At 42.8% G+C, this 14,265-nt stretch overlaps 1 protein-coding gene across 23 annotated transcripts in view; it reads right to left on the reverse strand.

The window, feature by feature from the left end:
* The window catches only part of ZRANB3 (zinc finger RANBP2-type containing 3), a 61,422-nt gene that overhangs the window by 33,653 nt on the left and 13,504 nt on the right, over positions 1–14,265 (reverse strand). For 17 of the 23 annotated variants that reach the window (XM_084809199.1, XM_084809191.1, XM_084809153.1 and 14 more), the window contains one exon: positions 7,322–7,340. In XM_084809199.1, coding sequence (XP_084665325.1) covers positions 7,322–7,340 — 19 coding nt within the window. Of the gene's footprint in view, positions 1–5,851; positions 6,045–7,321; positions 7,341–14,265 lie in introns of all 23 variants that reach the window. The other 6 variants (XM_084809163.1, XM_084809172.1, XM_084809092.1 and 3 more) reach the window with 1 other exon arrangement.

Below are 14,265 nucleotides of genomic sequence, written 5' to 3' on the forward strand. Positions count from 1 at the left end.
TGACAGACGGAACTATGGGTCTGTGCCAGTTGAAAGATTTGAGAGAACCATGGCCTTCAGGGCCAGAATGGAGCTCTGAGCTAGCGTTGCCCATTCCTCCATGATTTTTCTGAGAATCCTGGCCCGAAGTGAAATAAGATGAATATATAGAGCCTGCCCCTGGGCCAAGGCTAGTGGAGAACATCTGTGGCCTCTGCTGATGGAGCCAGGCCTCTAGAGAAGAAGTGTGGCAGCTGGTTGTTGAGAGGGAAGGAGAGAGGTCCACCTGGAGTGGGTTGAAATGACAGTAAAGCTGATGAAAGACTGCTGTCTCCAGAGTCCCATCTCCCAGGATTGAGGTATTGTTCTCTTAGAAAGTTGGCTTTGTTTTGAGGGTCCCTGAATGTGCTGTAAAATAATCAATAGGATGTGTTCTGCCCAGAAGAGGAAGTAGGCCTCCTTGTGCAGGGATTCTGGTTTCTTCCTTCCCTGATAATTTAAGGGCTAAGGCCGTTCTGTCTAAAAATGGGCAGGGCCTATGTGTTGATGGAGAGGTGAACTGCTTGGAGCTCCAACCAGTATATACTGTGATACTTGACTTCAGGTCAGAGATCCTGGATGGGATGGCCCTGGCAATGAGCCCCCAACCCCTCCAGGATGGTGTCTGTCGTCACAATTATGCGACGTGGCTCTTGAATGAGTATGCTCTTGATATGTTTCATGGCACTTTCCACCAGAGCAGAGGTATTCTTACTAAATGAAGTATGGTGATCCTGATGTGGCCCCTGTGATGATTTTGGTTTGATATGGGAGGGGGAGCCACTGAAGGAGTCTGGAGTATAATCTGGCCCATGGCAGGATCCCCAGGGAGGAAACTATGAGATCCGAAGGTTTGTACACAAGGTCTACTGACAGTGTTTGAAGGATGGACTTTGCTGTCTGACTGAGCTTGGAGATTTTCTCTGGAGCTAAATGTATTATGCCCTTAGAGGTGTCTAGAACTGCTCCCAAGTAAATTAAGAATTGGGAGGGTTTGAGGTGGCTCTTCCTGAATTTTATTAAGAACCCATGGTCCTGGAGACAGGACAGCATGATCTGTAGATCTGAATGGACCTTTGTCAGGGATAGGGTCCTCAGAAGAAGGTCTTCCAGATAAGGGAAAGGTGTGAATGGCCTTGAGTTGGAGATGAGCTACCACTGCCATCATGAGCTTGGAGAAGACTCTTGTGCTGATGCCAGGCCAAAGGGTAGTGGTACCCCATGACAGCAAAATGAAGAAATCTTCTGTGCTGTACAGCTATGGGGACATGGAGGGATGCCTCTGTGAGGTCTACTGAGGATAGGAAATCCCCCTGGTGTAGAGCCTCCTTGATGGTTGCTTGGAAGGGAGGTGGGGAGAACAGGTTCTATGGCCCCTGGTGAAGAATTGCCATGTATATAACTGTTGTTGTTCTTTAATGTTTACTTTGTGTGGCCTCTGTGAGGTAATAATGTATCTCAGTAGGCCTTGTTTTGTTACTGTCAAAGGCCTGTATAGTAGTTGGTTAGTGAAGTTCTCAAGTGGGAGAGAGAGACAATAGGTTTGAATTTTGTTAGATGGGGCCTGGATCAGGCCAATTCAATTCTGACTGGCTGGGGATTCTAGCTAGATGGAAAAGAACAGCTGGGAAATGGCAGTTAAGGAGCTGACAGTTAAGTTAGGGAGTCTGTTGATAGAGCTGGTTGTTAGTCACAGTGGGAGAAGGTTTGCTGTTGGTAGGTGGTGTTATAGAAGGACTAGGAGAAAGCTGAGGAGAAAATGAATAGCTAAGGCCTGAACTTTTCTGTGGGATAACTGTACATGGCTGGTGAAGATGAGGAGTAGGGAGCAGATAGATGTGTTATGCCAGGAGGCTGCCCTAAGATCCTGCCAGAAGGTTACTCAAGCAGGTAGTAAAAATTCAAGACTGTCCAAGCAGCCAGTAGCACAAAAAGAGGAGCTTTGGTATCAGAGGAAGACTGTACCCAAGACCTCGGCCTGGTTGGGAGTGTATTTGGCTGGGGTGGAGGTTTAGGGAATGTGGCCTGAGGTAAAAGAAGTCATTAAGAGGCCTGTAGCAGCAACAGTATCTCTTGAGTCCTTAAGAATAGTCACTAAGCAGTCTTTTGAAAACCCCAAAGTAAATATTAGTATTCCCTTACGTACAAAATATTCCTTCAATAAATTAACTTGTTTAATAGTTCTTCTAGCCTCTAGTGGTGGTGACCATCTCATGCTTAAGCCTCTTATACTAAGCTACTAGGAGGCGTTAAAGTATTCTAACAGAATTGGTGGCAGAAGAAAAGGGTCATCTTGTGGAACTCCAACTTACAGTGACAGAGAGTTCCTTAGGCCCTGAAATGTAAGCATTTGCAGGAAATAAGAAATCTCATATGTGGGATTGCCCAGTGAAGGAGCAGTTTCCCACAAGTGGTAGGAGTTCCAGGGAGAGAAATCCCTTCATACCCCTATCTCCTGGAGATGAGCAATCACTGCGGGCATTAGCTATTGTTTGTGGACAGACCTGGAAGAAGGGGAAAAAGAAACTTGTTTCTGGAAGTGGAATGAAACTTCATCAAATATCCATGTTGACTAGTGCTTAGAGTCCAGGTGTCTGGTGCTGTCTGCTTCCACGTGTGAAGAGTTGTATCTTCCTCCCACACATGCAGAAACAGAACTGTTGCCGAGGGGTCTTGGAGGCCTGGGAAGCACCTGCTCTGGCCCGAGTAGAGGATTGAATCTGGTTCTGGACCAGGTAGCCTTTGAGAACTTATAGTTACAAGGACAAAAGGAATAAAAGCATGGGTTCTGCTGCTGAGTTATGGGCCTTCCCCTGATTGGGGTGGGGAGACATGCTTAGCCATTTGCATTGAGGAACAGGAATGAGCACCTGAAGGGCCCTGTTGTATCTCTGTTTCTTCCCCCAGGTATGGCTGAGTATGCTTGAGAATGCAAACACTACAGGCCTGGGAAAACTAAAGTGATTTTTGACAGGAAACAGATGAGCAAAACACAGCCTCTTCCCGCTCTAAATGTCCCCAGAACTGCTTATGCACCCTGGCGAAGACCTCTGGGTTGATACCTGGATCGGCCTCAGGTAAGGCAGGAAGAGAGGACAGTACACACAATCCTGCATCTTCCTGTTCCCCGACAGAATCCTCAGTGATCTGAAGCAGCAGCAACCAACCACTCTTCTGATTTGAGTGGAGGAGGTGCTTTATGAGCAGCAGTTTGGGTCTACAGACAACTCTAATATGAGTTACTGACCTACCTTTTTCCCTTCCAATTTGGAGCTTTTCTTGTTTGCTGGAACCAACTCGTAGCAAAATGAGGAAAAAGTCAAGAGAAGGAAAAAACAAAAGCTCTCTCTCTTTTTAAGTGGAGAACAGAAAAAACTGGAAAAGGAGACAAGGCAAACTCCAAGGTTTGTAGAAACAAGGAATAAGAAAAGACAATAAGGTAATAAGAGGTCTGAGTAGACAGCTTCTTGAAAAAGAAACTAGAACAAGCTCTGTCCCAGGAGGAGCCACAGAGGCTACGACCAAGGCAGAAAGCCTGGTCACATGTTCCTTGCCTGCCCTGGGCAGTGGGAAGAGTTAATCCATGATGGATGTCTCCTTACACTGGATGGGAATAAAATATTTGAATACGCCTGAGAGAATAAAACCATCTTTGCCTGTTGCCAAAAAGATAAAGTTGGTGCTAGGTGGGCCTCCCTGGGGAGGGAATTCTACAAGCAGGATGCCACCACCAAGAAGGTACTCTCTCTCTCCGATTGTAACCTGCCTAACTTCGGATGGTGGGGTCACATAGAGTTGACGAAGATGACCTCAATACATGAGCAGGTTGGCATGGGAACAGGCATTCCTTCAGATATCTGGGACCTATGCTGTCTAGGGCTTTATAAGGTAGGCGCCAACACTTTGAATTGGGCACAGAAAAGACTCGAAATCAGTAAAGTTGTTTCAATACAAGCTACCAATCCCAGCCAACAGTCTGTCTGCTGTATTTTGAACTGAAATTGAGTTGAACTACCTTATTTATTTATCTGATTGATTGATTGATTGGCTGTCCATCTGGCTGGTTACCCAGCCACTCTAGGCAGTGTACAATACAACTAACAACACAAAATACAACAAATTTACATAATCAACTGAACAAAACAACATTGCTCTTAAACAAACAAACACTAACCCACCCCAAATGCCTGCCTGAACAGCCAGATTTTCAAAGCCTGGCGGAAGCTCATCAAAGAGCTTATCTTCATACAACACATTGCTGTAGTCAGTCCTAGACACTACTAGAGCATGGATAACTATAGCTAGACCTGGAGAGGCTGTAGCTGGTGCACCAGCCTAAACTGATGAAAAGCACTTTTTTTTTTTTTTTAAACCACAGAGGCTACCTGGACCTGCAGTGACAAAAGCTGGATTCCAGGAGTACCCCAGACTACAAACTTGATCCTGTCTAGAACAAGTTGGCCACCATCTCTCTGAACAGAGGAACCACCTAGCTACAGAACTTCACCTTGCTGAGACTGTTTCAGTTCATTGGCCCTAATCCAGCTTATAACTGATTTCAGGGACCGGTTTAGCACTTCCATTGCCTCACCTGAAATCAGTGATAGAGAGAGAGCTGGGTGTCATCACCATAGTGAAGGCACCTCACTCCAAATCTTTGCCTGACCTTTCCCAGTGGTTTCAATTTAAGTGTTAAAAAAGCTTGGAAGACAAAAGAGAACCCTGCAGGACTCCATAGCATAAATACCATGGAGCCAAGTAATAGTTCCCTAGCATCACTTTCTAGAATTGGCCCTTTCAGTAGGAGTAGAACTACTGTAGTATCACCATGACTCCAACTCCAATTCAGAGAACTGATCCAGAAGGATACCATACCTGTTGGTATTGAAAGCTACCAAGAGATCCAGGGTTGTGCTCCCCATTGTTCTCTGGCACAGGCCACCCATCAGAGTGACCAAGGCAGTTCCTGTACCAAAACCAGGCCAGAAACCAGACTGAAATGAGTCCAGATAAATCAGTCTTATCTAAGAGGATCTAGAGTTGCGCATCTACCACCTGCTCAAATACTTTGTCCAAGTATTATTTGTTGAAAAAAGCTTCCTCTGTTGGGTTTCTGCTCATCATGCAACAACTTATGTATCTTGATAAAGACTTTTGTTTCATTTGTAAACCAATTCTAGCTCGTATTTAATTCAAGTCAGAAACAATTTATAAGGGGGAGGATCCTAGTTGGTAAAAAGAAAAGCTGTAAACAAACATGGATGCTAGTTCATTGGGGGTAGGGGAAGCTTAAGTTGATGCAGACCACTGTTTTTCGTGTTTGAACTTCTGTGGCTACATAGAAGATTGCCTCAGTTTTCTACAGGACTTCTGCAACTGAACTTGAAACAATGCACCTGGTCTGAAAGGCTTGTTTATGCTCTACTTCAGTTACTAACGTTTTTCATCCTATTCCATCCCACAAAAGCTAACATGGTAAGTCTTCTACCTCCACCTGTTGTAAGCAAATAGCTGATAATGAAGTATTTATTTTAAACTTTGTGTCCATACCTCAAAGGCAAATGAAAACTGCTAATGAAAGTAGCACAGGATTGAATAGAAGCAAGGTAATGACTTGCCACTTTGAATATAATTTATCTTCTTAAATACCTTTCTCTGTCATTAAAAGCAAAACCAAAACATAATATATTAAAAAACAAGGTGAAGCCCTGTACGAGCATGTTCTTCCATAAATGAGGGAGGGTGGCATATGTAGGTTTAATTACTATGGATAGTCAGCACTAAAATTTACACTTACTTCAAACACTGGGCTATTGAATCATACATAAAATACCTATATCTCCCACTGTGACACGCTCAAGTGGTTGCATTTAAGAACTCTATGAAGATCCAAGAATAGCTGCAGAAAGGCAGAATTTTCTCTAGACTGTCCTGCCCCCTTTCTTTGAAGTTCTTTTAAGCTTACAGGCTACTTCAGAGTTAATCTGACCCCATCTTCATCAATCCATCTTCTCATCTTAGAAATTCTATCATTACAAAAAAATCCAAAAGACAGTTTGAGTGAAGAGCTGTAGACTTGAAGTGCTTCTCATGGTCTGAAGAAGGATCACTTGGAAGTCTTACAACACAACTAATACATTGAATTATATTCATATATAGTTATTATTTCAACAACAAAGGCACATTACCTTGGTTTCCCCTTCAAATCTTATTTACAGTTAGGTATCATCTTCCAAATCTATGATAAATATATTGCCTACAATAATTCTTGCAAAAGTAAACTTGTTCATTTCTGCAATCCATATCCTGAACACAGCCTAATTGAATGCATGTTTATTCAAAGGCAAGTTCCATTGTGTCCAGGTAAGTGTGCAGAGGACTGCAGCTTGCCTTACAAATATAACCTGCTGATTTTAAAGAACCTTACTTTCCTGAAATGTTCTTAAGACTGTAGTCTTTAACAGTGCAGTCCTTTGTCATCTTGCAGCTTCACACTAAGACAGCTACTTCTCTCGAATTAAACTTCTATGTAATTGTGAAGGTGGTAATTGACTGATAATGAATATATTCATGAACATTTCTCCATTCATTTGGAGCGTTCAATTAAAGGGACAGTTACCTTGAACGATGCACATCAGTAATTAAAATCAGGAGATAAATTATGTATTCGGATTGACAGATCCAAGGTTATTAAGAAACCTAACATAGCATGGTTTGATGGATTATAATGCTACTAATATGGCTATTTAGGTTGCATAGTAGAACATAGGCTGGAATTCAGACATCTCTTGTGCAAGTGGAGGCAACTGTGCTTGTGCCTGATTCTTCCCTTCCACTATAGCCAGCTGCATGCCATCCCATGGTTTTCTAGAGGGCTCCCTTGGGATGAGTTTGGGAGTGAGAATGCAAGGGGAGTAGGGCAATGAGCAAGAAGAGTTCTACTACAGTTCTCTTGATCCAGGCCATAAAAAAACCTCTACAGTAGTAGATTTCAAATTTAAGCACACATAAAATTCATCTCCAAAAATAGAGAGGCACATCAATCTCTGAAAATACATTTGCAGTTATGTTCTTTGTTTTCAAAGGTGATTTAACAGTTTTATTTTGATTGTCATGGCCTCTAAGTTTACATATATTACCAAATATTTGTTCGGGGGAGGATCCTTTTATTTAATATTTTATTCACATAGAAGTAAATAGGTTCTAGAAAAAAAAAAGATGTGAGCAATTGTGCACTTGCTTAAAATAATCCAAAAGAAGTGGTTACAGCAGAATGGATGAAACAGACAAAAAAAACACCTACCTCATCTGCAATCATACACCTAGGAGGAAAAATGTAGAAGTTAGGAAATAACCAAAGAAATAAAGTATGCATTCTATAGCAACTGAGATTTCTCTCCATAGCATTGCTTAATGTTAACGTTGTCCCCAATCCAAAGATCTAATCAAGTAATTCTATGTGCCCAAGGGGGCTTTAGACTTGTACTTCCTGAACAGCAAGCACCCCCCACCCCCAACTATGTGTCAAGGGCTCCTTGGAGGCCTCTCTCAGTCTAATCCAGTAGCCAAGTCCAGACACAGACGAAGGGATTCTTTTCAAAGCTTTGTTCTTCTTTTACAACTTAACAACTATACCATTTGCAACTAGATCTGAGCAGCACCGAACCTATGCCCTAAGGTGGAACAGTTGGTCCCCGTTTGAAAGGGAATTACTGGCAGACCCCTGAACTTAAGGACTAGGGAGAGTCCCTCCCCTTTTCCCTTGGATCCTCTGGGCGCAGCCGTTGTTTGCGCGCCAACTGGGCACTCCGCCTCCTTTCTGTGCCCTCCATCTGGCACTGCTCTCTGCGTCAGCGTTGCGCGTCCGCCAAGTTTGCTATCCGCTCTCTGTTACTCCCTGGACTGCTATCTAAGCTAGGAATGTTGGTGGGAGGAATCTCCGTCAGCTGTTGGCCCTGGGAAAGAGGAGCGCCCTCAGAATCAGAACTACTCTGGGATTCTATGGGCTCAGTGTCCACCCTGACACTATGCTGTATGGCAAACCTCTTTTGAAACTGAAAGGAGCATTTTCTAATACCACACAGAAGCCTGCTGTACGAAGTTTGGGGGTGGGGGGAAATCCCACTCAGCATGTCCAAAATTTTGGTTCCATAACCCATAGCATGTTTTATTGCATATGGGGGCTGCAGTTGCAATGACTGAGTGGTTAAGGCATTGGACTTAAAATCCAGTGGGGACTGCCTGTACAAGCTCCAATCCTGATCACAGCACATCTGTTTTGGAGAACAAGTGTAGTGTATAGGTTAAAGTGTTGGATGAGAACCAGGAAGATTTGGGTTCATACCCCCATTCAGCCATGAAGTTGACTGTGTAACCCTGGGCCATTTACTCTCTCTCTCTCTCTCAGCCTAATCACACTCACAGGGTTGTTGTGAAGATAAAATGGGGGAGGGGCCATGTATGCTGCCCCAAGTTGCTTGGAGATAGGATGGGCTAAAATGTAATAAATAATACATTTTACCTCCTTCTACTTATGGTGTTTATTGCAGTAACAATTCTGAAATTATACATGTTCTAGTATGCAGAAGTAACTAAGCTACTCATTGAAGCAGGGAAATCAAATAGGCTCTGTTTATTTAGAAAACATGTTTATGAAGGTCAGTTCACACATTTCATATGTGATTTATGAGGGACAAATGCAGTTCCACTGAGCAGCAGGACTTAAATAGTTTTAAGAATAGTCAATCGTCCAATGAAATATACAGAACAGCAGGTTGGCCTCAGGTATGTGATGCTGGCCTCCACCATCTACATTTCCTTTTTCAACCATTTCATACCACTGGCTACCATGCAGGTGATGCTCAATTTCTGCCAAGGCCAACTGATTGCAGTATCAGTTTGCTCTTTAAGGACAGCCGTGGCACATAAATGATTTTTTCAATGCTGTAGTGTCAGTGGAATGCCATCCTGTCAACTGATCTGGATGATCTATGGACAGGTAATTCCAGACTGCTTTTGGATAAAACAAATAAATTCTGCCGCTGGCGATGATGAGTTTCCAGACAAAGACTGTCTGTCTTCAAGATGATTTGGGGATTGCCAATCGAACCATAAATGGAGATACAGGAAGTCAGCTTTGCCATGAACTCACTGTTTGGAGAAAGATCCAGAAATTAGTAGTGGATGATAGCTTATAGCATTTATGGGCCCTGTAACATTGCATTTTTATTCATCCTCTGTCAAGCATGTGGCCATACTACTAAGTCATATGGAGCAGACGTTTGGAGAGAAGCACCACTGTTTGTTGGCAACACCCACATTATCTCTATCTTTTCATCAGATCATAGTCTGGCAGCTAGGATACTTAGATTTGTCCAGTTCTTGTTATATACGATAATTTAAAGTTTCCATTTTTATAAGAGAGGAGAAAGGGTGAGCATCAAAGGCCTCTACTTGAGAAAATGGAAGGAAGGACCTTCCACCCATGGTAGGGGCTCTTTGGATCCAAGCCACTATCATTCATTATTATTATTATATTTATATACCACTAAATAAAATCCCTAAGTAGTTATCAGCATTCCTTGATGAAAAGAGCATATGCTCAAAATCTGAAGCTTGCTTTTTACACTTATTAAATTGCTATCATACCCAGTATTAGAATCTATCTTGTAATTTGGATGTAGGAGAGCTGATTGTAGTAATAATTATTGTGAGACCCCCGACCAGCAGAGGAGAAACTGTAACTGAAGATATATGTCTCTTCAGCTAACCATTTCCAGAGGGTAGCCATGGTAGTGTATTGAAGCAAAAAACAACAACAAAGAGTCTTCTGGCACCTTAAAGACTAACACATTTATTCTGGTATTAAAATTCCATGGATTATAGCCCACTTCATCAGATGCATGGAGTACTGTGGAGGACAGGCAAGAACGCTTACCCATGGCCTTAAGTCTGGCAGTGCTGAATAGGCGCGCATGACTGGCTGTCCCATGGACCATCTTACACATTGCTCCAGTTCACACAATCACCTCAGCTTAAACAAGCCACGGTGGCTTGTTTAAGTCACAGAGTGTGCTGGGCACCATCTGCCAAATTACCCACCTGGGTGTGGCTTGTCGTGTCGTCCAAACCCAGGCTGCATGGCTTGTTTGAGGGGGGAAACAACCCTCAAATAACCCATGGCCTGTTGTTGGGTTATTGGGGGTTGTTTCCCCCTCAAACAAACCGTAATACCCATGTTCGGACAACACAAGCTGTGCCTGGGCGGGTAATTCGGCAAATGGCACCTAGCACATACTGTGGCTTGTTTAGAGATTACCTTGCTAAAATCACCCCTAAGCCACAGAACCTGGGGCTCTTGTCAGAAAGCTTCATCAATCCTTTTCCCCAAAACACCTGGTTCTGGCCACCCAAGTCTCCACTTCTGCTGAAGTGGCAACCTACATAAAACCTTTTTCAAAGTTCCTTTACCTCAGCACCCGCAGGAGTTCCCTTCACCCCAGCTCTGTCTTCAGGAAGGGTTCAACAGGATCCCTAGAAAGGTATCTTTCAAGACCTACCATATCTTTTGGGGGTCCCTTTCCTACAAACTGTAACCTCCACTCCTTTACCTGATTTTTCTGTTGAGTGATTCTGTGTGTATGTGTAGGATTTGTTCTATCTTTGAACTAGCTTTTGGTCAGAAGCCAAGCCACTTTGGTGCAGCCTTTCCCTAGTAGGGCAGTGGAAAGGATTGTGGCCAGGCTCCCATTCTGTGATCCTCCTTGTTTCCTTCTCAGGCCCAGGGTCCATTGTGGTTACTGAAGTCCTCTAGGGGATTTGGGCAACACACAATAGAATCTGAAGTCTGATTCCAGTTGTGCACAATAAATATCTGGAAGAGAAGACAGGGGGAAACAGGAGGTGATGCACAAGGTGCTGGAAATTGGAGTATTAGTAAGTATAGCTGCCTCAATCGTTCTGCCTCCCATTTTGCCACAGTGACTTTGCACACAGACTAGCTACTGTGCTTCTCCTGAAGCTAGGGACAAACCGCTGTAAGCCCCTTTCTCTCCCCATCCTCCTCTCCCATGCCTTTTTCCTTCTCTATTCCTTCCTAGAAAGCCCTAGAGCTCCCCCAGAACCAAAGTCCAGACCATTCAGGTCCAGACTCATTGTGCATCCAACAACCCTCACTTTAGACACCAAATAGTTCTTTGAGATCATTTCCTCACATTCTGAATCCTGTGTATATGTCTGTGGTATTCATTTTGTGTTTGGCCTCATATGCTTATGATTGTTTGTGATATGTGAACCACAAATAATCCTAATATGAATTGTTTGTATATGAATTAGAATTTCAGAATTCATATAGTGCTTTTTACCAATCAGCAAATTCCCAATGTGATCATTATGTACATGTCTCCAAACTAAACCACTTTGGAATAGACATGTGTGCACAAACGTCATTAGGGCAAATCTGGAGAGACCAACATTAAAAGATCCCTTGGTGTACCTTGGAATGTGTGTATGCCCATGCGCAGGTTTGCAGAGAACATTTGTTAACAGCTGTTCGTTCTGAGATTTTTCTCATTGCGTCTCATATTAATGAAATCAGAGCAAGCTGCCTACGCCAACAGAAAGGTTATATGCTGCTGAAGCAGAAGAAACAGACCGTCAGATAAAAATTTTGAGGCACAAACCTGAATTCTGTCACATATTTTGACTGCTACAAGACATCTTGTTCTTTGAAGTTCAATTAGTCATTTCCTTTTAACTGGTAGTTACCCAACTGAGACTAGATCATTCAAATACCATCTGCTCATGACAACTATATGACGACTATATCCAACAACACTCATTTGAGAGTTGAGGCTTTCCATTTCATTTCAGACTATAACATTTTTGACACATGGACATATGTATCAGAAAGAGAATATGAATAATAACTCAGTGTCCCAGACTCTTGCCCTCTTGTATGCTACCACTGAGAGAACACCATGGCTGAACATTTACTTTGAGGCTAAACAATTAAGCAAAACTGAAGCAAATACAAGGCTATCCTTATTCTAAGTTGATTCCCTCAACAAGTATAAAAATGCAAGAACTTCATCTAACCTAAAAGTTAGTCTAAAATGATGAGATCCTGGTCTTTTAAAACTCCACGGTAATAGCACGGAGAGTAGTTGTTCCCCATCCAGTAGTATAGTTTATTTTAGTTTCTTGTAAGCCATCTAAAGTAGGAGGGATATAAATCCCCACTCAGTTATGAAGCTCACGGAATAATCTTGGGCCAGTCACCATAACTGAGCCTAACGTACCTTTCCTTGGAGGGACGGCAGGATAGAAATGTTGCTGCTGCTATTAAATGCTTGAAAATAAAGGGAAGTAATAAGGATAGCATTGTATTGTGAGTTTCTGCCATTTAATTATAATATTTAATGCCATTTATACTGCAATCCTACTCACACTTACCTGGGAGTAAGCCCCAAGGAATTCAGTGAAACTTACTTCTGAGTAAGCATGCAAAGGATGCACTATTAGGGAGCAATCCTACTGGGATAGGTGGCCGCCTCTGAACTCGGAGGCAACCGCCTATCCAATGCATGGTGGGAGGAGCGCAGAGGGGATCTTCTCCTCAGCATTCCAGCTGCCCTGCATTCGCGGCTAGATTTCGGCTGTCTAGCCGTGGGACATCGGACGCAGGGTGGGGAGGAAGGACAACACATAGGAAACGTCGTGCCGGCACTTCTGCCCAGAGGAAAGCCCCCTTTTTGCCCTGCTCTGCGCTGCTCTTATGAGCCCGGAGGACAATCCGCGCCACCTCTATCTACTGACCATAGGATTGCATCCTAAATCTATTTCTTACCATTTCACTTCCTTTGTTTCTCTCATCTTGCTTAAACTGTAAGCCTGAAGGCAGGCTAGTGCTTTTCACTTTGTTTTATATATATTGACAGTTTATTTAGGTGCTTCAGAAATATACACAGTTTTAAAATAAGAAAAAGGAAATACTCCATGCTTTGGGTGGCCAGGTGTCTCACTTTACAGAGGATAGCCTCTATTTGGGAGGACTATTTGATGGGCTGTCCAATCCAACCCTGGTTTAAAGTCAAAGAATCATAAGGAGGGAGAGCAGCAGGGGCCTTGAAGCTGCCCATCCACAGTTGGCACCTTGACAGCAGACTGAGAAGGCACACAGGTCACCTAGTCGGTTTTCTCCAATATGGTGAGATACACTGAATTTCCATTTAAATTACAGTTATTATTTCTAAATTTGCATCTATACGTTTACATATGCAAATGTTATGCAAATTGGTGTCCTCTTTTTTGGTGATGCATAAGTGGCCACTCTGTTTACATTCCGCTTATATTGACCAATGGAAAAGAGAAAACTGTCCTAGAAAATTTGTTTCCCTGAAACATTGTGTTAATAACACTCTTCAACAGAATTCCACAAAATGTCTGAAGGCCTAAAGGCATGGTTAGTCTACAGATACATAAGCTTTGCGGAATTTGAATTGACTGATGGGAGACGGGAAGACAACCATAAAGTGGAGGGAAGCTGGATAACTTGCTTTTTAGACCGTTGCTTCAGTTCATCCACAGAGTGAAGGTACCCATGTATATTGGTAATAAATCTATTGAGGTACTGAAGCATATGACCACGAACCTCCTTCAAGTTGCTCATGACAGTTACCCTTACAAAAATGGAAAAAATAAAGCCGAGATGCTCACTTGCCTAAGGCCACTCAGTCAATTATGGCTACACAGATTTGAAAACAAACCTCTCAGATTCAAGGTCATTATTCTAGCTATGGAACTATGGAAGTTTGCTGTAGTTACGTATTTACAAAAGAAAATTAAAAATAAAAATCAGCTACAGAGTAAAGCATTGTTCTAGAGTTTGTAAAAACCAGCTTGCACTATAGTACAGCTGCTCTTTTTCAGAGTAATAAGTCCTGTTGAACTGAAGTCATGCATACGTGTAAAGGGATTTTCTGGATCTGGGCATTATCCTAATTATAGTATTCTGAACTGGGCTTCGGATTGTAGTTTGGAGGCAACCAATGGTTTACAATAACCACAGCGTGCTTCATTCAGACATGGCAAACTCTAATTATCGCAAACCAGGCAAGGAAAAGGGTTGCATGAGCCCAGGTTGGTTTAACATCTGAACCAAGTCTATGAAGCTAGCCAACCACCCTTATATATATCCAAGTGACATCTAAGATAATCAGAGGGGGCCCTGCTGGTCATTCCAAAATG

This window comes from Heloderma suspectum, chromosome 1, assembly GCF_057233095.1.
Source record: "Heloderma suspectum isolate Gila_16-S chromosome 1, 16-S_ref, whole genome shotgun sequence".
Lineage (NCBI taxonomy): Eukaryota > Metazoa > Chordata > Lepidosauria > Squamata > Helodermatidae > Heloderma > Heloderma suspectum.